We start from the raw sequence: 24,578 nt of genomic DNA, 5'->3' as shown, positions 1-24,578 counted from the left end.
TGTTTTTCAGTAAGGCAAGGCAAGGCAAGTTTATTTATATAGCACTTTTCGACGCAGGGTAATTCAAAGTGCTTTACAAAAAAGAAATGAAAGACATTAAGCATTAAAAAAGAAAAGCTAATAAAATAAACATTAAGGAAAAATACATGGATAAAAGTTACAGTGCAGTCTAAAATATGAATAGTTCAATTAAACATTACAAGAAAAAGTACATGGATAAAAGTTACAGTGCTAATAAAATAAACATTAAGGAAAAATACATGGATAAAAGTTACAGTGCAGTCTAAAATATGATTTAATTTAGACAGACTTTCTTCACCATATTTTGCTCGCATGACATCCACAATCGGACCCTCAGGAGGCTGTACACACCCCCTCAGTAGGATGGCAAGTTCCCATCTAAAAACAATTATTAGTTTCTCACAACAGATTTGATTTTCTGAAGTGAATCTAACGTTGGCGAACATGTAAGGTCATTATTAAAAGGTACAATTAATTTGTTTAGGGTTATTTATGTATGTATTTATTTATAGAAGGACCATGCATACAAATACATTAATCTCAGCAAAGAGATGCGATATGCCAGATTATAGCCAATAGCTCATTTCCATCTGTGGTCCTCAGGTTGACTAAAATGATGAAAAACATTTCATTTGGATAATTTACTGACAGAATATAAAACTCAATACTGACCTTACCACCTTCAAAGAACTTCACTTTTCAATCTGGTTTTTAATGTGTGGCTGTTGTTATTGCTTGCTTTTAAATTTGACTTCAACCATATGTATTTGTTGTTCTTTTCACCATCTCTGTAAAGCGACTTGGAGCACCTGTAAGAGCGCTTACAAAATACATCCATTAATATTACTCACCTGTTCAGTGTTTAAAGTGAACAAGTTATAACGATAGCTTGTAGTACACTTAAAACAACCTTCCCCCAAAGTTATTAAGAAAGATATGTATCCCTTGAGTTTTAGAACTTTAATACATATTTTAAATAAATAGTTTGGATGTTCCATAAATGACATACGTTGTGTTTACACTTATCTATTACTCACATTTTAATGTCTTTGTAACTTCAGTAAACAACAACCTTTATTGTTTCATTCATCTTGGTACAGCTAACCAACAATAATATGAACCAGGGTCATCATAATAATGAGTAGGATTGTAACTCTTTGAAAGTGTGTGTGGCTCTTAAAAGAGCCGTTGTGTTTCGGTGTTCTGGTCTCAGGTCAGTTTAAGCCCTCTCTCCGCGGATGCGGCGGGCCAGCTGGATGTCCTTGGGCATGATGGTCACCCTCTTGGCGTGGATGGCGCACAGGTTGGTGTCCTCGAACAGGCCGACCAGGTAGGCCTCGCTGGACTCCTGCAGAGCCATGACGGCGGAGCTCTGGAAGCGCAGGTCGGTCTTGAAGTCCTGAGCGATCTCCCTCACCAGGCGCTGGAAGGGCAGCTTGCGGATCAGCAGCTCGGTGGACTTCTGGTAGCGGCGGATCTCCCTCAGAGCCACGGTACCGGGCCTGTAACGGTGGGGCTTCTTCACGCCGCCGGTGGCCGGGGCGCTCTTACGAGCAGCCTTGGTGGCCAGCTGCTTCCTGGGAGCTTTTCCTCCGGTGGATTTACGAGCTGTCTGCTTGGTTCTGGCCATTGTAGTTTCTCAGTGTTCACAGCGAGAGAAGGAGTGCAGGGTTTCTGTGAGCAGCGGCTTTATAAAGGAGCTGCCGGAGCGGGGCCGCGCTGATTGGTGCAGGCCGGGAGACACGTGCGCTGTAGCTGCTTTACTATTGGACAATGTAACTCCTCCACAGGGGATGATCCGGGGGATCCTCAAAATGAACTTTAGTTTAGTTTAGGGGGAAATAAATATGATTCAATATAATATAACCCTAACCCTGTCATTTCTAACGTATAATAACTATGATTTAATTTGTAGTGAAAAACTCGCCCTGAAATAAAGGAATCATTTAGTCAACAACACTAAACATTTGCCCAAAAGTTAAATATGAGAATTAACATCAGTTACAACCCAAAGGAATGAATTCATTAATAATGTAGTGAGCAGAAACAGTCTTTAAATGGCACCAGCTTTTAGTGTGAGTGTAAGACGTCAAATGAATCATGATCTTCTGCAGTAAAATGTGATCACCTTCTAAAAGTATTTGAGTTTATTAGTGTGAAAGATGTAGGTATATAGCCTACTTATCCATATGAAATGTATGTGCCCATATGAATGTTGTTTATATGTATTATTTATTTCACAAGCATTTCGTTTGTGTTTTTGACATTACTGATTGATGAAATGATTCTCTTCTCTTATTAAACCCCTTAACTTTGTATTACCGGTATCAATGATTCAAGGGAGTCTTTAAGTGTCCGCAAGAACCACCATCTGGATTGTTGTTACAGCACATCAGAGTTTGTGGCAGAGGGACAACATTTAAATATAAATGTGTTCATTTGTCTCCTCTAAAGATTTGCTAAGATAAAGATTACCACTTAGCATTTTCTCTCAGGATTGCAGTAAAATAGCCACCATATGTCCTTCATATTGTGAAATGTATTGATTTTCATTTTGGAAAAACAAATACCAGTGAGGTGGTAAACGCGTATAGTGAAGAATGAACAATATTCAATCATGGTTTATCTTGCTTTACAAAACATTATGTATAAATAACATTTAAGTTATTTAGATTTCTGGTAGAGTAGTTATAGAGTATAACAGGATAAGCTCTTTGGATGGGTTGGGTGGCTCTTAAAAGAGCCTTTGTGTTGTTGGTATGTCAGCAGCAGAGTTTACTTGGAGCTGGTGTACTTGGTCACGGCCTTGGTGCCCTCAGACACGGCGTGCTTGGCCAGCTCTCCGGGCAGCAGCAGGCGGACAGCGGTCTGGATCTCCCTGGAGGTGATGGTGCGGCGCTTGTTGTAGTGAGCCAGACGAGAGGCCTCCCCGGCGATGCGCTCAAAGATGTCGCTTACGAAGCAGTTCATGATGCCCATGGCCTTGGAGGAGATGCCGGTGTCGGGGTGCACCTGCTTCATCACCTTGTACACGTAGATGGCGTAGCTCTCCTTCCTGGACTTTCTCCTCTTCTTTCCAGTCTTGCTGACGCTCTTAGCGACGGCTTTCTTTGAGCCCTTCTTGGCCGCCTTGACGGGGGGTGCTTCAGCAGGCATGATGAGAGAGAGAGGTGCGACAGAGTCGAATGACTTCTTTGTCACAGAGCGGTCTATTTATATTCACCAGATGCAAATATTACTGTGCTGTTGCTCGCACGGGACTGGTTGTCTTCTGAGCAGGACGGAGCATGCGCATAACGAGTTTTAGAATCAAAACAGATTGGGTGACATGTAAAATGAACCCCCCATTGATTATGTATTTGTATTATAATGTGTTGTACATGAATAAATAAGTATACATGTATTCATTAGAAGCAAGTTAGTCCTTAACATCCCGGTGTATTTCACCATTAAAATATATTTCAAAAGTTTAAGAAACCCCACACAGATGGAAGTAGACGTTTTTGGAGTGGTTGTGGCGACTTTATCCTCTACAAACATATCATTGTATGTCGGAAAAACAACATTGTGAAATGGTCTACATTTTTAATATCCAGTATCCAGAGTTTTGGGGATATAATATAGGTTATAAAGTTCATCAAAAGGAATGTCTCTTTTTGAGTAATTTGGGTGGCTCTTAAAAGAGCCGTTGTTGTTCCAGGTATGTCAGTGTTTAGATGTCTAACCTCCGAAGCCGTACAGGGTGCGGCCCTGCCTCTTCAGAGCGTACACCACATCCATGGCTGTCACCGTCTTCCTCTTGGCGTGCTCGGTGTAGGTGACGGCATCACGGATCACATTCTCCAGGAACACCTTCAGCACACCGCGGGTCTCCTCGTAGATCAGACCGGAGATACGCTTCACTCCGCCGCGGCGAGCCAGACGGCGGATAGCGGGCTTGGTGATGCCCTGGATGTTATCACGGAGAACTTTACGGTGACGCTTGGCGCCTCCTTTGCCGAGTCCCTTTCCTCCTTTTCCTCTTCCACTCATTTTCAGATATTGTTATGTCGGGTCGTTCAGAACGAATGAGTAGAAGCAGAATGACCGGCAGTATTTATACATTCACTGCGGACCTAAGAGAAGACGGAGAGCGGGAAAGCTGCTGGGCGGGGCCAACGCTGCAGCCTCCACATTATCTTTCAAAACATTTTCTCTTCCTTCTAATATTGTTTATATAATTCAGTCAGGCTTTATACTAAGCATTTGATGATTAAAGTTTGTTAATATGTAATAAAACCCTCACATGCTTACTAACATTTATAATTGAAATAAGACCCTATCTGAGATTAACATTACATTTAAAGTTGATCAAAGTTTTCAAAAAATACTCTTTATAGGAGACTTTCATTCTGTTTCTGATGAGTCAAGACATACATTTGGATAAAACATGTCAACAATTTGACACAAAAGTAAGAATTAGTCCAATAGAAACACCTGAATGTATACACTGTATTTAGGTGTGGGTGTGTGACCATCAAGAAATGTACCAAATTGTTTATGTTAAATATAAAATATAAAGTAACAGACAAATAACCATGGACTTTTTCAACTTAAAACTTATTTCAGCTCTCACAAAATGTTATAAGTTTGGTTAATTAAAGCTTTTAATTTACACATTTAAAAGATACTTTAGTAGAGAAAACTATTTATTAGAAAATGGTATTGCCTCATGGAAACAGTTTTGTATTTTTTAAAAGAAAAGAAAAACAATATAACTACTGTTTAGCTCTGATAATGATATGCTATCGTATCGAGTCTTTAGAAGGGTTTGGATAGAAACAATTGAGAAGGGTCAAACTCCTTTTCTGAGAGTATGATTACGATTCAAAAAGTATTTATTCATCCAGTTTATACTTCTGACAGAAGATTAAAACAAAACATATTCATGATTTGTGTCACTTATGAGATTGAAAGATAAGTCGATGTCATTGATCATATAGGGACATGCCTCTAAAGGAAATGTTTGGAATAGGTGATCAGATGCAGTGGCTGGCAGAGCCTTTGTGTTGTTGGTACATCATAAGAGGTAGATTCACTTGCAGGTCTACAGTAGAGCCAAATGAAAACAGGGCATACAGTGCCATGCTCAAGTATTCACCCCCTTGGCTCTTTTTCTATTTTCTATTATTAAAGCCAATAATAATTCAATATTTTGATTGGGATTTGATGTCATGAACCTGCACAAAGTCAGTCAAGATTGGTGAAGTGAAAATAAAAATGATCTTGTTTTAAACAATGAAAAACTGAAAAGTTGTGTGTGCACATGTATTCACCCTCTTTGCTATTTAACCCAACAATGACCTTCAGAGTCAAAACATTATTTAAATAAAGCTAACTTAACCCGTGTGCAATCAAATGTCTGATTATATCTGTATGTATACACTTGTTGTAGAAGGCCCAAATCTCCCACACCACTTAACAAGTGGCAATACTTAGCAAGAAAAAGACACTATGAAGACTAAGGAGCTCTGCAAACAGTTCAGGGACAAAGTTGTGGATAAGTATAAATAAGGTTGGGTTATACAAAAACCTCACAAACTTTGTACATCCCATGAAGCACGATTAAATCCATTATTTCATGATGGAAAAAATGCCCACGACAACAAACCTGCCAAGAGACACTGTGCAAGGTGAGCATTGATCAGAGAGGCAACAAAGAGTAAGGCCACTCCATAGTGTTACTAAACTGCAGGACAATAGTATATAATATTGTATATAAATGGTAAGTTATTGCAGCATTTTATCAACAATTCTGAGCCGATATTTCTCTTCGATTGCTTCGAGCAATAACAATTCTTCATGTGTATCCACAGAAATTCAATTTGCAGGGAAACCTATGTTCAAAGTACATTAGTGCTGACTTAAGAGAACTTAAGGGTCCATATTCGATAAAGGAAATATTTATAAGAATTAGTGATACTAAAATGTGAACAAATCCACAATTTCTCAGGATGTGATAATGGTACAATCCTGTGGATTATGGGAAACATTAAAACATAGGATAAACATTTATTTAAATTCAAATGTAGAGAATTAAATAAAGCTACAAATAGTATGTTACTCTAATCAAACTGTATATTATTTTAAAACAGATTCAAGTTAAATCTAAAACGGGTGAAGAAAATATTTCTAATTTGAAAACTGAAATTGATCAACTAAACCGGGAATTATCATAACAAATCTGAAATATATAATAGAGGAAACTTAACTTATGCCATTAACGTTTAAGTTAAATTAAAATAAAGAAATAAAAATACTTGGTTTGACTGTAATGAAAACTGTGCTGACCTAAATTGGGAGAATAAACTGATTGAACCCCTCCCAAATAATTAAATAATTAAACAAACACGTACATTTGGTGTGGGGCACAACGAGGGACGTTACTCAGCGTAATTTATTATTTAAAAGAATGGAATATGGAGGCGTATTTGGAGACGTAGACCTAGATATTAAACTTAAAATGACTTTTGTTAAAAATGTTTACAGCGGCAATATCAAGGAAAGCACCCTGGGTTGGGGATAAATCAAGGTGGACAAAAAGGAGAGGTAGAGCGAGACATGGCTCATATTACAAATTAGTATATGCTGATTTCATAAATGAATATCCACCTTTGAATGGAATGGACTTCCAAGTATGTATATATTTGTTTTAAATAAATGAATACAAATATGGTGGATATATTCTATCACTTATTGAAAGCCCCAAAGTGTTTTCTTCTGCGTCCCTTGTATGCAGATATGGAAGACCAGATGCACCGTGGTAATACATCAAACAATAATTAACAGTTGTACCAACACAAAACATATCGGAACCGAGCTAAGGAGAAGAGAAAGCCTCGACAAGTCACAGACTACCATGGAGCATACTGAGTCTGTGACTGAACAATAGCAAAGGAGTTTCTCTTCGTGTAAAAGTGAAATTAACCTCAATATTGTGTTGTGATTTTAATCGGAAGCCTTTCGACCTCCCTCAAATGCTGCCGTGTGAGTCGTAAATATGTGACTTTCCTCTCTAATTGCCCTCTTAAATGCTTTAAAATACTTTCAAATTCGACTTAAACTAGTCTGGCATAGAAATAAGATGTTTGGTTAAAGACCTAACCTAAAAAAAGTTTACTAATATAAATATGTTAATGTTAAACAGAGGTTAGTTTTGTCTCTGCAAACACACTCAAAAGAGTCGTGGGTTTGTACTCCGGTTCTGATAGAGAGTCGGTATGTTTTCTTTTACACTTCACTAGTTTAGGATAATTTAACTTAATTCAACACTTTGATAACATGTAGGCCTATCTGTTCTTCTTCAGAAAACTAAGTAACCTGCCGTTTGCCCGCTGGAGTGATTTACAGTATGCAAGTACATTTATTGTTTCCGATAACACGTCAATCATATAAAGTGTATTCATCTATAATTTATCATATCACTTTTACGATTTTTATTTATACATTTTGTGTCTTTTAATTTCGTATGTTTAACTTTAAGAGACACAGCATAAACGCATTTACAAAAAACACACAAACAGTTGGAACATTTAAATCGGGGGCTGTTTTTGAGAAACTTGATTACTTTAGAGTTATTTGTTACACTCATTAAAGACTATTACAATAACATCACTAAATGTGCTCCAAAAAACACCTTTAATAAACTTTAGACTCAGAAGATTAGAGACTTTAAATAGGCTTCTTAGGTGTTTTGGCTCCACACATGTCTGACTAGGATTTTAACTTTATTTATTATTTAAAACGGTTAAAGGTGCTTGTTTCTTTCTCTCGTGTATTTGTGTTCTGCATACTCTTAAAATGAAGCATTATCTTCTGACTGTGTATCACATGTATTCTTAAGGTCACGATGAATGACCAGCAGTTTCACCACAATACATTGTTTTTATTCAGAAATGTTAACCAAATAACATTAGAAATAACATAAATTGCAGAAAAAGAAGACTTTTCTGTATTTAGTCGACGCATAACCTGAAAACCTTTTAAAATCACTTAATCTATGTATGTTTTAGTTTTTTGCCTTTAAATACTTCTTACATGAATCTTGTGATGCACCAACTTGAACACACCCGTAATTGGGTGATTCAGGTCTTTAAACAGAAAGCCTCTTCCAGGCTTAAAGCCTGAGTCCAAATAAATATCACTACAATAAACAATATTTCTTTTTACATTCTGTTTTTGTCCATCTTATTCTATGTACATCTATATAGACTCTTTCATTTACTTGGTCACCTCAAGCATTTTCTGCATTATTGAGATTATTGTATTAATTATTATTTATGTTTTATTATTATTATTATTATGTATCAAGTTTACTTCACCTCACATTTGTCTTGCAACATAAAATGCACTATTTTATTCTAATTGATTCTATGGTTTCTTTTTGCACTATTTTAATTTAATAATTTTTTTTTTTAAATCAGTTTTATTGTCTTTTGTCCTATATAACTATGTTGCATTGTTGGAGGAGCCTGGGACTTAAGATTTGCATTGCCACGTCTACACTGTAGCTACTGTGCATATGATAATAAATGAAACTTGACCTTATTAATCTAAATGTATTTTGGGTTAATTTTATATTCAAATTAAGTTAACGAATAATGGATCACGGAAATGTATCTCCATAACAATAATGTAGTCAAGCAGAAAATAGTAGAGCATATAGTATAGTAGAATATAATTCAAACATGAAGAATTATGTTTTGTATATTTTATTAAGTTCAGTTTTTAATCCTAAATATTTTTGTTTTTATTGAATGTAAATACAATTATTATAATTACTGTTATATAACTATACTATTCTGCCACTGTTTCTAATTGTGGCTCTTGTACTTAGTGTTTGAGTTTTAAATAACGTTGAGAAACGTTTTTGTCCATAAAATACAGTTTAGTTTAAACAATATTCTTCAAGATGTTAATATTTACATGCTTATCTAATCTTGAAATAGTGCTGTATAATAGCTTGTGCCATGTATGTTTTAGAGCTACTAAACTAACTCCTAACACATTAAAGAACTGCTAATTGGCTAAAATATATTAACTTCATTAATATATGTACTAGATGTACCTCATTTCTCAAAATGCTAATAGAAAATAACACGTGTGTTAATATTTATATTCCACTACAAGAGAGCCACTATTTTCGTTCTGCTCCAAACATGTTGGTGAACACTGACATCTGGTGGATAAAGGCTGGAACTACATATAACCTGTTATTCATTTCAATGGGCGTGTGGGCTAAAGATACCATCGAGTGCTTAAATGCTACGGTACGCTATTGATCGGTGAACTGCAACACCTGCCAATAATTAATACTGATACAGTGTAAACTGAGTTAAACACTAATTATGGGTCCAACAAACGCTGTGGCTTTATGTATGTGGACCGACAGATGTAGAAACCACACCGCTATTCATTTGAGAATGTGGTGATTAACCTGCTGGATGTACGAAGGAAATTGTGAAAAAATAGTTTGCTTTAGTTGAAATAAGGTTTAATTTTAGAGAGGCTACAACCTGCAATACATAAGATCATTAATAGTAAATTAGGGTTATGTTTCAATTGTATAATTTGCTCTATAATGTGGGTGTTTTTAGTTGGGTGACATGTTGTGTACATCAATACAGATAGGGCAAGGGGGGAGAAATGTCTTTAGTTGGAAGTGTGTGGCTCTTAAAAGAGCCTTTGTTGTTTGTTGAGGCGGGATCAGGGTGTTCACTTCTTGGCGGGCTTCTCGGTCTTCTTGGGCAGCAGCACAGCCTGGATGTTGGGCAGCACGCCTCCCTGAGCGATGGTCACTCCTCCCAGCAGCTTGTTCAGCTCCTCGTCGTTGCGGACGGCGAGCTGCAGATGGCGGGGGATGATACGACTCTTCTTGTTGTCCCGGGCGGCGTTTCCAGCCAGTTCCAGGATCTCAGCGGTCAGATACTCCAGCACAGCGGCCAGGTACACCGGGGCTCCGGCACCGACACGATGGGCGTAGTTACCCTTCCTCAGATGCCTGTGGACACGGCCGACGGGGAACTGGAGGCCGGCCCGGGATGAGCGGGTCTTGGCCTTCGCCCTGACCTTTCCTGCACCTTTTCCACGTCCAGACATTTTCTACGTTATTATTCTTTGACGTTTAGAAGAAAGTGAGTCGACCACCGTTCTCACCAGTTTATATAGGAGCGCAGCTAAACGCTCATTGGTCAGATTGATCCGTAACTGTGATCGCCCAATCAGAAAACAGGTCGGTCTGCCGCCTGAATTCTTTTCAGAATGAGACTGAATTTTCTGAAATAGTTTTCACCCGTTCAAAGATGAACATAAACTCCTGTAATTTAAGAAGCGAAAGTCTCAATGTGTAGAGAACATTAAGACATTCTAAAAGGTGTCATACTTAATGATTATTTACAGTGTGTAATTCACTTATTAAATAATATATTTGGGATTATAACTCAAATGACACACACACCTAAATACATGCAGCTGTTTGGACTAAACATTCCACGGGGAAAAAATGATCATCAATTGTAACTTATTTGTGTAGGTTGTAATTTGTGTAATGTCTATTTTTTTTACCTTATCTTTATGTGTGGAGGACATCTCTTATTTCATATTTAGATTTTAATAGTTTTGCTAGATATTATTCATTCTGTCTTTGTATGCACCAAATATACCAAAGCAAATTCCTTGTATGTGTCAAGCTACTTGGTAATAAAACCTATTCTCATTCGTGTACACACACACACACACAAAATATATATTTGAAAACCTCCAGGTTGAAGTGATGTATAATACAAACAAAACTGTAAAAAAAACTGCTCAGAAAGTAAAATGTAAATAGTAAAAGCCAGATCACAGGAAGATGATCCAAGTGAGCATGGCAGTTTAATGTCACTACCACCAATACATAATTTCAAAACCAGCTTAAAAAAAAAGAAGGGTGTTTACTTAGACCAGGGGTGCCCACACTTTTTTGGCTGGTGAGCTACTTTTGAAATGACCAGCTCACCGAGGTCTACAGACCAAAAATAAAATCCCAAATTGCAAGGGTTGCTGAATAACACGTTTTATTTATACATGGGATAACTACAATAGGGCTGCAACAAACGACTAATTTGATAAACGATTAATCAACTATTCGGACTATTACTGTACGCCTTGCACAATTTCTCAAATGCTCTTATTTAGCCATCAACTTTTAGATTTAGCTTGAGGTTGTTTTAGGCATGTGGAAACTAGCAATGAAGACAAAGATGAATACTTGATTTAAAAATACATATTATTAAATTAACAAATTGTGAACAAAATTAACATTGCTTTTTATTTCAATTAAATAAATAATATTTCAAGTCAAAAGAAACAATGTTTTAACAAATCGTATTAAATAATCTGATGAAAGAACTGTAAACAGAATAGTTGAAACTTTAACAAAATAAAGAGTAACTCAGTTACCTCTAATCATTAACCCATGTTTGTATAATGTAGTTAACTCTGTGTGTTGCTGCTAGCAACACACGGATGGAGCTACAGAGCTACTAGAAAGACAGTCGAACCCGGTGCATTTCTCCGTCTGAATGTGGAGCAATTTTGCTAAATGTTTAGACAAATTGCTCGTGTTACCGCCCTCACATTCTAAACACTCTTGGCAACGAGCATTGTCCACCTCAAGACGGGTAACATGTAACCACACCTTGGAGCGCTTCTCTCCGCCATCCCAGCCGTGTGTTGCTGCATGTAGCAGCTGCGTGTGTGTAAACTGCCCCCCCCCCCTAGCACATAGACGGGGGAGAGAGATACAGGTCGAAAATACACCGACCATAGACCATTTGGGTCTTTTTGCATGTTAGAAACGAGTTGGCGACACTAAGACTGTGAGATAATGTTTCTGTAGCAATAATACATGACCTTTCTCAACTCGCTACTCAGAGGGAAGTCTGTCATATGCCTTGTGAACAATCCAATAATGCCTCTTCGGCAGAGCGACACTTGCTTTACAAATAAGTCAAATAACCTTTGAATGTGAATGTTTTCCCAGCACTTGACTGATTTTGTATCGCTTTGCATTCTGGGTTAACAGACTGGAAAGCTATAGGTCGCTTTTTCTGTCAATCAAGTAAACTCCTGAATTAAGTGGCAGGGAGGCCAAGGCCAAAACCTTTTTTGTCTATTTTAACGGAGTTGGATTTTTTTTTATAAATGACTCGTGATCTACCAGCATTGCCCCCGAGGTCGACGTACTGGGCACCTCTGACTTAGACCATATGTATTATTAAAGTTGTATTAAAATGGAAATAATGTTGACGTATATTAGATACTTTGTAAGGAGAGAGCAGCAGTAGATGAAGTGGGTGGCTCTTAAAAGAACCGTTGGTTTGTAGCAGTAGCAGTAGAGTTTACTTGGAGCTGGTGTACTTGGTCACGGCCTTGGTGCCCTCAGACACGGCGTGTTTAGCCAGCTCTCCGGGCAGCAGCAGGCGAACGGCGGTCTGGATCTCCCTGGAGGTGATGGTGGAGCGCTTGTTGTAGTGAGCCAGACGGGAGGCCTCACCGGCGATGCGCTCAAAGATGTCGCTCACGAAGCAGTTCATGATGCCCATGGCCTTGGAGGAGATGCCGGTGTCGGGGTGGACCTGCTTCATCACCTTGTAGACGTAGATGGCGTAGCTCTCCTTCCTAGACTTTCTCCTCTTCTTGCCGGTCTTGGTGGCGGTCTTAGCGACGGCTTTCTTTGAGCCCTTCTTGGCAGCTTTGACTGGGGGTGCATCGGCAGGCATGATGAGAGAGTGAGTTGCGACAGAGTCGAATGACTTATTTGTCACAGAGCGGTCTATTTATATTCACCAGATGCAAATGTTACTGTGCTGTTGCTCGCACGGGATTGGTTGTCTTCTGAGCAGGACGGAGCATGCGCTTAACGAGTTTTTTTTATTAGTCAGTTTATTGAACATGTCAGAAACAAACACATCCAACAATAATATATATATATATATATATTCTCTTTTTTTTTCTCTCAATCAAATTAATAATTACAACCCCAATAATAATTCTCAGATAGTCTCTGTCATGTTCAACAGGGGCAAGAAGAAGCTTAACAGAACTGTTCTGGTCCTACCCCCTCTAGCATATATTTTTCTTATAAATAAAACATTAGGTCATCGTCGTCAGTGACATGTTTGTCTTGTTAATTTGTTTGCTTTTAGTTTTTTACAAAACAATCAAATACATTACTTTTACAATTACAAGAAACAACAACAAATGGGATTTCACAGGTCCTGTTCATAACCATTAATGATTTGGCTCCTAAATAATACTTTCAGGTTAGATAGACTTGTACAATATTTCAGTGCATCATTACAGTTATTCCACAGACTAACACCTTTTGATGCAATGAAGTTTGGCATTTGTTCGTACGGGTGTTTTTTTTTTGACAATGCAGTTTCCTCTCAACATGTGCATGCTTTCTCTCCGTGTGAAAAGTCCCTGGATATTATGAGGTAATTGTTGATTTGCGGCTTTGAACATAATTTGAATAGTTTTATAGTCAACCAGGTCTTGTAGTTTTAGTGTTTTTAGTTTGATGAACAATTTATTTGTAGGTTCTCTGTACGTAGTTGTATGTATAACTCGTATGGCTCTTTTTTGCAGGATGAAGATTGTATGTGTATTTGTTTTATATGTGTTCCCCCAAACTTCCACACAATACATCATGTATGGAAGTATGAAGGAGCAGTACAGCATAAACAAAGAAGCTTGATTAATTAGGTATTTGGCTTTATTCAGAATTGCTATTGATTTGGATATTTTGGCTTTGATATAGCTTATATGTGGTTTCCAACTTAATTTATTGTCTATGATTACTCCAAGGAATTTTATTTCGGATACTCTCTCTAATTGGACGCCATTTATAGTGAGTTTCTTCTCTGTATTGGTCGATCGATTCCCAAATAGTATGAGTTTGGTTTTGCTTGCGTTCAATGTTAATTTATTTAGGTCAAACCAGATCTTCATCCTGCTCAGTTCCTTCTCCATTGTGACCAATAGCTGTTCTAAATCGTCCCCACAGCAGAGTAGACTTGTGTCGTTGGTTTTAATAATTTTTGATACTTCACATATATTGTTAATATACAGAATAAATAGTAATGGCCCCAAGACTGAGCCCTGAGGCACCCCACATGTAGTAGTTGTGATTCATGGCTTTGTAGTTCAACATACTGTTCCCTGTTATGTACGTATGTATGGATTACAGATGTGAGTTATTACTACAACCAGTATTTGAAATTTCCTCAGCTAGACAAGGACCAACATTGACAAAGTACTTATTGAAATCTTCCACAACTGAGGTCATGTCATACATTACTGTATCGTTTTTTGACAGAAAACTGCTTTGGTATTGTGCCTTTCCATTTCCTTTTTTAATAATGGTATTTAAAACATTCCATGTGTTTGTAATGTTATTTTTGTTATCCTCCAATCATTTGTTGTAATGATCCATTTTGCTACATCGTATTATCTTTGTTAGTTTGTTTTTGTATGTCTTGTATTTTTGTTCAGCCTCTACTGATCCATTCTTTAAGAAGTCTTTACATACTTCATTTTTCGTTTTACATGCATTTCATATTCCCATAGTGATCCATGGTTTTTCAGCATATTTTTGTTTCACTATTTTCTTTACACGAGGACAATGTTTTTCATACGGCCCTGATATGTAGAAATGATTCATCGGCTTCATTTGCATCTGGTACATACACTTTGTTCCAGTCTTGTTTAGATCATTCTTCTTTAAAAGAATGAACAGACTCTGGTGTTTTGTGTCTTGTAATTGTGACTTTTCTGGTGTCTTTTTTGATTTCTGTTCTAACATTGACAACAGAGAAACACATTTTTCATGACCAATGTTGCGATTTAAATAAAAAAGTGAGGTAAAAGTTATGCTTGTCACCCTCTAGTCCACACATTAATCCACATGAATCCCAATACTTATGATTTTAAGATCCTGAAATACAAATGTATTCATTATAAGTGGTTTAGTCCTTAACATATCCTAGTGTATATCACCTTTAAACATATTTCAACAGTTTAAGAAACCCCACACAGCTGGAAGTACAATTATTTGGAGCAGTCGTGGTTGTAAGTGTAGACCAGGGGTGCCCAACCTTTTTTGAACCGAGAGCTACTTTTAAAGTTGCCAGTCTGCCGAGATCTACCAGTCCAAATAGAGAGGCGTAGCCATTACTGACAGCCTACTATCAGGTAAATACACACTACTACTTGTATAAAACTGACCTTTAATACTCCATAAAATACTGCAGATCCTTTATCTTACCTCTTTCTAATCTACACACATACAAGTATTTAACTGAAGTTACACAGCAGTGTTGTTGATACAGAGTTGGAGTTTATTCACACGTCACTACAGTGGGTAATGTTTTCAAGAAACATTGAACAGTGCTGCCACATATGACACAGGGAAAAAAGAAAAGACGCTGAACCCTTTCTTTGCCATTATATAAAAATAGTGTTGCTACAAAAGTATAAATGAGGCTTACTAATAAGACAACTCAGATCTGAAGCTACACAAGAATCTGCTGCCAACGTGCAATAAAAAAGACAACATTAATAGAATCAAACCCTTTTTTTGTTGCATTTTAGTCGAGTATAAAAAGAAATGCCTTTAAAATAGGATGCAAGCAACACTAGTTTCTTAACCTGAATTGATAATAGACTATAATCAATTTAAGTTTGCATTCTTATACCATTTTGTACAATAATTATAATGAATATTTCAAACAAATTAAAACTTACAGCTGATTAATAACGGTATCTAACTTGAGTTTTTATTATATGAAAAACCTGTTGAAATGCTACTGTTATTTTTACTGTCCCCCAAAAAGCGCGTCAGCAGCCTCCAGGAATGCTTCTTTCACAACTTCGCCGTCTTTGAAATACTTCATGTGTTTCGCAAGAACGTGACTGACACGATAAGATGCTATGGTAGCAGCCTTGCTCTTGTTGTTGGGCCTGGTGAAAATGGACTGCTGTACATTTAGCTGTCCTTTCAGGCCCCTCCCCTTTTGGGAGCGTAGGACAGAATCAGGAGGGAATTCCGTCTCGTAGCGTTTGTGCACTGTTTTGAAATGCCTCTCCTAAATTACCCTTCTTCGATAAAGCCACGCTCGCATTGCAGATGAGACAGATGGACTTTGAATTGGAATAGATACAAAAATGATCATCCTCCCACTCAGAGTGAAAATTATATATTTTGGGCTTTTTTGCTTCTGCCATAATTGGGTCTTGTTTGTGTGCAGACTGTCACTCCTGTTGACATGGAGAACGTCAGCGAAATAGTGCCCACTGCCCACCAGCCACGCCCCCACACATGGGGTCACGCCGGCCAATCACAAAGCGTTGGTGCGTTCAAGTGCATTATTCTGGCACGGGAAGATTATGTTATAGGACATTAACAATAAAACAGAATGTTGTCTATTTTTAGACACATCTCGCGATCGACTGGGAATCTCCCCACGATCGCGATCGACTGGTTGGGCACCCCTGGTGTAGACTTTGTCCTATACGAAAATATCGTTGATTTGTTCATCTTGGATAAACAACATTGTGAAATCTACATTTTTAATATCCAGTATCCTAGCAAGAATTTTGGAGATGGAGTTTAAATTCAATATAATGTTCATCAAAAGGAAGGTCTCTTTTTGAGTAATTTGGGTGGCTCTTAAAAGAGCCGTTGTTGTTCCAGGTAAGTCAGGGTGTAGATGTTTAACCTCCGAAGCCGTACAGAGTGCGGCCCTGCCTCTTCAGGGCATACACCACATCCATGGCTGTCACGGTCTTTCTCTTGGCGTGCTCGGTGTAGGTGACGGCATCACGGATCACATTCTCCAGGAACACCTTCAGCACCCCACGGGTCTCCTCGTAGATCAGACCGGAGATACGCTTCACTCCGCCACGGCGAGCCAGACGGCGGATAGCGGGCTTGGTGATTCCCTGGATGTTATCACGGAGAACTTTACGGTGACGCTTGGCGCCTCCTTTGCCGAGTCCCTTTCCTCCTTTTCCTCTACCACTCATTTTCAGGTATTGTTATGTCGTCTTGTACAGAACGAATGAGTGGAAGCAGAGTGACCGGCAGTATTTATATATTCACTGCGGACCTAAGAGAAGACTGAGAGCGGGAAAGCTGCTGGGCAGCTGCAGCCTCCACATTATCTTTCAAAACATAATAAAACCCTCACATGCTTAATAACATTTGAAATAAGACCCTTTCTGAGATTAACATTACATTTAAAGTTGATCAAAGTTTTCAAAAAATACTCTTTATAGGAGACTTTCATTCTGTTTCTGATGAGTCAAGACATACATTTGTATAAAAGATGTCAACAATGACATAAAAGTAATAATTAGTCCAATTCAAACACCTGAATCTATACACTGTATTTAGGTTTGGTTGTGTGGCCATCATCAAAATGATTCAATCAAAAAAAATTACCAAATTAATGGTAAATATAAAATATAAAGTAACAGACAAATAACCATGGACTTCTCCAACTTATAACATATTTCAGCTCTCACAACATTTTATAAGTCTGGTCAATTAAAGCTTTTCATTTACACATTTAAAAGATACTTTAGTAGAGAAAATTATTTATTAGAAAATGGTATTGCCAAAAATACATTTTTGACAGAATGTATTTTTAACTACTCTTTGGCTCTGATAATTATACTCAACATAATTTATTATTTAAAAGAAGGGAATATGGAGGCTTGGGAGCCATATACCTAGATATTAAACGTACAATTACTTTTGTTAAAATGTTTACAGCGGCAATATCAAGGAAAGCACCCTGGGTTGTGGATATATCAAGGTGGACAAAAAGGAGAGGTAGAGCGAGACATGGCTCATATTACAAATTACCGTAGTATATGCTGATTTCATAAATGAATATGCACCTTTAAATGGAATGGACTTCCAAGTATGTATATATTTGTTTTAAATAAATGAATACAAATATGGTGGATATATTCTATCACTTATTGAAAGCCCCAAAGTGTTTTCTTCTGTGTCCCTTGTATGCAGATATGGAAGACCAGATGCACCGTGGTAATACATCAAACAATAATTAACAGTTGTACCAAAACAAAACATATCGGAACCGAGCTAAGGAGAAGAGAAAGCCTCGACAAGTCACAGACTACCATGGAGCATACTGAGTCTGCGACTGAACAAAGGCTCATCAGACAATTCCCTTTCTGCCGTTTGAAATACTGTTCCGTTGTGTTTAAGTATGTATTTATGAGTTGTGTGTACATGTTTTTATAGAGTGGTTTGTGTATGTCTATTACAAAACAATTTAAGAGACAGTTTTAAAAAATAAAAAAGTAACATCTTCTAATTGACTTGGTGTATGAAAGGTTGCCTTGAGTTGTCTGGCATGACACACAAAACAAGTGATATTATCGGGATGGACCAGATGAAAAAAAGCAATTGATAATCTTTCCAGGGTCAATGATGAAAGTTTAGGGCTTTCCTGATGCTGATATTAAATAGTAAAATAACCACGTGGTGTGTCCTGTTCCATCCAGAGGGTGCTGTTGGACAGATATAATGCATTCAGATGAAACATAAAGAGGAAGTACAGCACGGCATGTCTCTACGGCTATTCGTACTACCACCTCATCTTTAAATTATGCACAAGTTGTTTTGCCTGAGCAATTGTGGAAAGTGGTGTGTAAACAAGGCTCCTTTGAACTGTTTACGTATTTCATGTCAAGTCCAATCCAACCCAACTTTATTTATAGCACTTTAAAACCTTCAGACTAAAGTGCTGTACAGAGAGATAAGCTCACACAACATAATATAAAGTGATTTACATATCTATTTGAGTCATGGATCGTGCATGACACTTATTCAAAAAAGAGGAACACGTCTATAGATGCAGTGGGTGGCTCTTAAAAGAGCCTTTGTGTTGGTGGTATGTCAGCAGCGGAGTTTACTTGGAGCTGGTGTACTTGGTCACGGCCTTGGTGCCCTCAGACACGGCGTGTTTAGCCAGCTCTCCGGGCAGCAGCAGGCGGACGGCGGTCTGGATCTCCCTGGAGGTGATGGTGGAGCGCTTGTTGTAGTGAGCCAGACGGGAGGCCTCCCCGGCGATGCGCTCAAAGATGTCGCTCACGAAGCAGTTCATGATGCCCATGGCCTTGGAGGAGATGCCGGTGTCGGGGTGGACCTGCTTCATCACCTTGTACACGTAGATGGCGTAGCTCTCCTTCCTGGACTTTCTCCTCTTCTTTCCAGTCTTGCTGACGCTCTTAGCGACGGCTTTCTTTGAGCCCTTCTTGGCCGCTTTGACGGGGGGTGCTTCAGCAGGCATGATGAGAGAGAGATGTTGATCAGACACGGTGCCTCACAAACACAGCCCGGTCTCTTTATTTCCCCTCGATGCAAATATAGCTGTGCTGTTGCTTGCACGAGATTGGTTATCGTCTGCGCATGATTGAGCCTATGATGTGCATAGGTCAGATGTAGCATATCTACTGTACTGTATTGTAAAAAGGGGAACAAAGTATTTCAACATTATTCTGCACCCCCCGTTTTATGTCTTATCCCTGTAGTTTGGTAGCTGCTGGAATGAGCATGTTAAAATGTGTTGTCTTTGTCTGATTGAATCAAGGGATCTTATTTAGCTGTGATGTAACACAACCAAGGGTCCTTTACGGTGGCTGAGAAGTGCAATGGACAATTACAAAGTGTGAAACACTTTAACAAAGCTTGAGACAAATTTACATTTTATAAAACAAAATTACATTTTATAAAACACTTTTACCAAGGAAAAAAAACTTTAACATTAATGAAAACAAATTAACAAAATGCGAAACACTTTTACCATAACTGAAACACTTTAACATTTCCCGAATCACATTAATATTTGATGAAACACTTTTAGAAACCAGAATCAAAGCGGAAGGACCAGATATCTTGCATCATTGCGTGCAATATTTTAATGAAGGTCACTCGTATGCTGTAATCGTGGACATCTACATTTCATGGTGTAAAAATCAGTTAAAAGCAAACTGAATCAAGCCGGGTTTTACCGCAGAAAGGGTTATTCCTCTCAAATCGCTGTAATTAACGCCATCAGGTTGGAACTTCGTGGACCTGGACAATTGTTTGGATACCGAACAATGTGGCAGGTACTAAAACAAAAGTACAGTCTTCGAGAGAAGAGAGATGATTTTATGAATTTGCTCCGGGAGCTTAACCCTCGAGGCTGCGAGAGGAGATCTTGCAGAAGGTTTATAAGGAGAACCTACCACTCAATGGGACCGAACTATATGTGGCATGCTGACGGTTATGACAAACTTAAGCCATTCAGTGTGGCCCTTTCAGGGTGCATAGATGGATTTTCACATAAAGTACTATGGCTTGAATGTGGATGACAAATTGTTGGTGAATATTTCCAAGTAATATTGTGACTGACTGACTGGGTGACTGACTGACCGACTGGGTGACCAGTATGACACTGGTCATATTTTTACATCTTTATAAAGCTATGCAGTGGATTACAAATTGTTGGTGAATATTTCAAACTAATGAGAATTGTGAAGCTTTGATAGATTGCTGTATTTATGAAAATGTGTTTCATTGTATTGGTGAATGTTTCACCCATTGATATATATATATATATATATATACCGTGGATGACAGGTTGTTGGTCATCAGTATATCAAAAGTATTGTGAAGCTTTTCTATATTGATGGGTTATTGAACATTTATTTTCATTTTTCAGCATTCGTAGGAAATGTTTTGATATTGATTAAATGAGATTCAACTAAAATATTTGGATTTTTGCCTGTTTTGTCTGACAAAAACCTATGCTCACTTTTAAAGGTACAATATAGTATAATAAAGTGACAAATGTGTACCTGAAATGTACAAATAGCCTTGTCACTGGGGTGGTACCCTAAAGAGACACATTTGTAACATTTCAGAAGTTACATGTATATGTACCTGTAAAAGGTACATATTTGACCCTTGAGGTACATACAAAGGTACAATGTACGAGGGTACAACTTTGTACCCATCGTTTTTGTACCTTTTTTTGTACCTTTAGGGTACCACCCCAGTGACAAGCGTGTGTACCTTTCTAAGGTCTTTTTCGTACCTTTTTTTCTGAGAGTGTACTAGAAAACTGTAGGAGCGGCAACTTGTTTTGAAAATTGAATTTTTAATATCCGATAATAAAGTTGATCTGTTTTCTTTATTCTTCTCTCTTCCCAGCTCCATCCATCACCGTGCTCTGTTCCTGCAGGTCCTGCTTGCTAATCAATGCTTTATTTTTGTACACAATTACAAATAAAGTCAATGTATTGTATGACATGAAGTTGTGCTTCATTCTGAGTCAATAATAAATTAATTCTGCCTTCAACTGCACAATGATTGTGGACTGCACCGACATCCATGTAGCTGCCCCCCAGTAAGATGAACCAAGCAAAGTTGACATAGTCAACATACAGCTGTGCTCTTAAAGAGCCTGTGACAGCATCCCAACAACTGTTGTGCAATGAAATATTGGGCTACTAATAATCTCGAACCGTCAGTTTAAAAAAGAAAAAGCGATACCGTTCCGTTAAATATCAATAATTTCGAACATCGCGGGGAAATTCCTTCGACTCACTTGAAGTTTTGGGGGAAGCCGGAAGTGACGTCAATGCGGGAACGCTTCGAGAGCCAAACACGGACAAAGTGTGTTGTCATGCGTATAAATGGTGAATTACTGAGATTAGGCACGGGATCAGTGGGCTACGCCTGCGACACAGCCTCTCGCAGCCAGTGTTTACCCAGTAGTCCCCTCGTTATAATGTTAAATAAAGGAAAGCGTGAAGGTTGGTGTATCTAGTATATTTTTATAAAATCATAATATTGCATTATTCTACATTTAGTAATAAACAGAGGTAATAACATAGATTTTAATGTATTATCCATTAGTAGGAATTGTGATGATTTAGTAAAGGATTAAAAATGTGTTAATAAATCTGTGAATCTCAAGGACAGAGGCTCTCAAAGTGAGGTGGGCGGCTCTTAAAAGAGCCTTTGTGTGTTTCAGCCAGATGAGTTTATCCCCCGAAGCCGTACAGGGTGCGGCCCTGCCTCTTCAGAGCGTACACCACATCCATGGCGGTCACCGTCTTCCTCTTGGCGTGCTCGGTGTAGGTGACGGCATCACGGATCACGTTCTCCAGGAACACCTTCAGCACACCGCGGGTCTCCTCGTAGATCAGACCGGAGATACGCTTCACTCCGCCGCGGCGAGCCAGACGGCGGATGGCGGGCTTGGTGATGCCCTGGATGTTATCACGGAGCACTTTGCGGTGGCGCTTAGCGCCTCCTTTGCCGAGTCCCTTTCCGCCCTTTCCTCTTCCAGACATAATTGCAGAGATATGATGTACTCACTATGGATATCGACCATATTTAAAGCTTATATGCGGACGTAGTTGAAGACACCCTAGTTAATTCTAGCCCGCCATTTTGTTCCGTTCCTTTGTTCCCTCTCTGCTGTTCTTTTCACACACCGTGAGCCGATGCGTTTCCGGTACGACAACCATCCTTCAAAATAAAAACCAGCAAATGGTTTCACAACTTCACATTTTGACACAAGCAATACAATCATCTAATAATGTCATCTGTATCTCATTTATTTAGTGCGTGTATTACACCATATTAACCTCCAACATTGCATTTTGTAGGCCTGATGCCAACCAACTGCTGTTTAGATTTTTAATATAATTATTTTCACATTTAAATGTAATGTTTACATAAACTTTTAAAAACTTTTTTTACATAAAAAAAGATAGTTAGAAATTGTATATGTATCTTAAAGTTAGTGACATTGTATTATTAAAATTGGTGTCATGTTTCTCAAATACTTCCTCAGAGACCGAGTTAGGGTGTAGTTTTGTAAAATATTATAACAACTCAAAGATATTGTTAAGGACATGTCAAACTTTCAGAGCAATTGAAGGACATTTCTTATAAATGTTGTCATGACCACAAAATACAAGGCGACCAGGCAAAACCACATATTGTGAAACACGCCCAGACACAGAAATGTAACTGAAAATAAATGCAGAAATACATTAAATACATATAATGTGTGTTCTGAATTATCCTCAAATGTTATTCATGTATTTATATTCCTGTTTTTATGTATTCCTGTTTTTTCCCTGTATTTCTGCATTTCATGTATTTGTTTACTCGTGTCACGTCTTTCCTCCATAGCCGTGTGCGTAAAGGTACACATTATACACAATATTGAGGTAAATTCCATGTGGTATGAAAGCACAACATGGAATATTAGAATATAACATGGAAGCAGATATATATAAATAGTGTGTCATGTGGTTATGTACACAAAAAAATGCATTTTTTTATGCTAAATTATATATTATTATAAAGGAGAGTGCTCTTTTGGTTTATGTGGGTGGCTCTTAAAAAGAGCCTTTTGGAGATGAAGGAGAGGATCTGTTTACTTCCTCGATGATTTCCTGGCTGGTGCCTTCTTCGCTGCTTTGACAGCTGGTTTAACCGCCTTCTTCACAGCTTTCTTGGGAGTTACTGTCTTCTTGGGGGTCGCTGCCTTCTTGGGTGCTGCCTTCTTGGCCACCGCCACCTTCTTCTTCGGGCTCTTAGTGATTTTCTTCACGGGGGTTTTCTTGGCAGCAGGAGCAGGCTTCTTCGCTACCTTCTTGGGAGTTACTGCCTTCTTAGCTACTGGCTTCTTAGCGGCGGGTTTCTTCGCTGCTGCCGGCTTCTTGGCTTTGGCTGCGGGCTTCTTCGCTGCCTTCTTGGGCTTCTCGGCGGCCTTAGCTGCCTTGAAGGAGCCGCTGGCTCCGGTTCCCTTGACCTGCACCAGGGCTCCATTCTCGAGTAACCTCTTCACGGCGCGTTTAATGTGAGCGGTCTGTTCGTAGCCCTGAGCGGCCAGCGCCTTCTTCAGAGCCTGGTAAGAGATCCCTTTACGGTCCTTGGAGGCGGTGACCGCCTTCAAGATGAGCTCAGCGGCTCCGGGACCAACCTTCTTGGCCGGCTTGGCTGCCTTCTTCTTCGGGGACTTGGCTGGTGCCTTTGCCGGGGCGGCGACGACGACGACGGCGGCGACTTCAGCGGGAGCTTCTTCTGCGGCCATGATGCTGTCGGGAGGATTCTCGGTCTGATGAGAGGATAGAGAAATCCCAGCGAAGAGACGAACTTAAACACACCATGAGAACCGTAGAGACTCAACTCAGTGGCTCACGCAGGAGCTGCAGAAAAACTGTGCCACTTTGTGCTTTCTCTTCAGCTAAAACTGTACAAAATACACATTTAGAGAACGAGTTGAATTTCATAGGTTAATCGAATTGATAGCAGATTACTTAATCTTCATATAGAAGCCAAATAAAGCTTTAAATATTGTTGTGTTTTTATTGGGAAGCCTTTAAACCTCCTAAAACTACTGCCGTGAGAAGGACTAATCTGCGACTTT

At 38.7% G+C, this 24,578-nt stretch overlaps 9 protein-coding genes across 9 annotated transcripts; all 9 read right to left on the bottom strand.

The window, feature by feature from the left end:
• Positions 1-951: 951 nt before the first annotated feature.
• On the bottom strand, positions 952-1,731 carry LOC117442140 (histone H3). The gene has a single exon (XM_034078144.2). The coding sequence runs from the start codon at positions 1,649-1,651 to the stop codon at positions 1,241-1,243; it is 411 nt and encodes a 136-aa protein (XP_033934035.1). The 5' UTR covers positions 1,652-1,731; the 3' UTR covers positions 952-1,240.
• A 968-nt stretch (positions 1,732-2,699) lies between these two features.
• Positions 2,700-3,206, bottom strand: LOC139433384 (histone H2B 1.2-like). Its single transcript, XM_071202366.1, has one exon. It carries the CDS (start codon positions 3,175-3,177, stop codon positions 2,797-2,799), a length of 381 nt encoding a protein of 126 aa, XP_071058467.1. The 5' UTR covers positions 3,178-3,206; the 3' UTR covers positions 2,700-2,796.
• A 505-nt stretch (positions 3,207-3,711) lies between these two features.
• On the bottom strand, positions 3,712-4,070 carry LOC117442175 (histone H4). Its single transcript, XM_034078176.2, has one exon. The coding sequence runs from the start codon at positions 4,051-4,053 to the stop codon at positions 3,742-3,744; it is 312 nt and encodes a 103-aa protein (XP_033934067.1). The 5' UTR covers positions 4,054-4,070; the 3' UTR covers positions 3,712-3,741.
• Positions 4,071-9,732: 5,662 nt separating this feature from the next.
• Positions 9,733-10,171, bottom strand: LOC117442154 (late histone H2A.L3-like). The gene has a single exon (XM_034078157.1). The coding sequence runs from the start codon at positions 10,156-10,158 to the stop codon at positions 9,775-9,777; it is 384 nt and encodes a 127-aa protein (XP_033934048.1). The 5' UTR covers positions 10,159-10,171; the 3' UTR covers positions 9,733-9,774.
• A 2,203-nt stretch (positions 10,172-12,374) lies between these two features.
• LOC117442162 (histone H2B 1.2-like) lies at positions 12,375-12,836 on the bottom strand. The gene has a single exon (XM_034078165.2). The coding sequence runs from the start codon at positions 12,819-12,821 to the stop codon at positions 12,441-12,443; it is 381 nt and encodes a 126-aa protein (XP_033934056.1). The 5' UTR covers positions 12,822-12,836; the 3' UTR covers positions 12,375-12,440.
• A 3,965-nt stretch (positions 12,837-16,801) lies between these two features.
• Positions 16,802-17,135, bottom strand: LOC117442182 (histone H4). The gene has a single exon (XM_034078183.2). It carries the CDS (start codon positions 17,128-17,130, stop codon positions 16,819-16,821), a length of 312 nt encoding a protein of 103 aa, XP_033934074.1. The 5' UTR covers positions 17,131-17,135; the 3' UTR covers positions 16,802-16,818.
• Positions 17,136-19,018: 1,883 nt separating this feature from the next.
• On the bottom strand, positions 19,019-19,443 carry LOC117442161 (histone H2B 1.2-like). The gene has a single exon (XM_034078164.2). The coding sequence runs from the start codon at positions 19,428-19,430 to the stop codon at positions 19,050-19,052; it is 381 nt and encodes a 126-aa protein (XP_033934055.1). The 5' UTR covers positions 19,431-19,443; the 3' UTR covers positions 19,019-19,049.
• Positions 19,444-22,072: 2,629 nt separating this feature from the next.
• On the bottom strand, positions 22,073-22,742 carry LOC117442171 (histone H4). Its single transcript, XM_034078172.2, has one exon. It carries the CDS (start codon positions 22,483-22,485, stop codon positions 22,174-22,176), a length of 312 nt encoding a protein of 103 aa, XP_033934063.1. The 5' UTR covers positions 22,486-22,742; the 3' UTR covers positions 22,073-22,173.
• A 78-nt stretch (positions 22,743-22,820) lies between these two features.
• On the bottom strand, positions 22,821-24,423 carry LOC117442128 (histone H1-like). The gene has a single exon (XM_034078133.2). It carries the CDS (start codon positions 24,240-24,242, stop codon positions 23,583-23,585), a length of 660 nt encoding a protein of 219 aa, XP_033934024.1. The 5' UTR covers positions 24,243-24,423; the 3' UTR covers positions 22,821-23,582.
• Between the last annotated feature and the right edge of the window lie 155 nt (positions 24,424-24,578).

Source organism: Pseudochaenichthys georgianus, unplaced genomic scaffold, assembly GCF_902827115.2.
Source record: "Pseudochaenichthys georgianus unplaced genomic scaffold, fPseGeo1.2 scaffold_308_arrow_ctg1, whole genome shotgun sequence".
NCBI classification, from domain to species: Eukaryota; Metazoa; Chordata; class Actinopteri; order Perciformes; family Channichthyidae; genus Pseudochaenichthys; species Pseudochaenichthys georgianus.
Note: the sequence above shows the minus strand (reverse complement) of the source record. Positions and strands in the feature narration are given on the sequence as shown.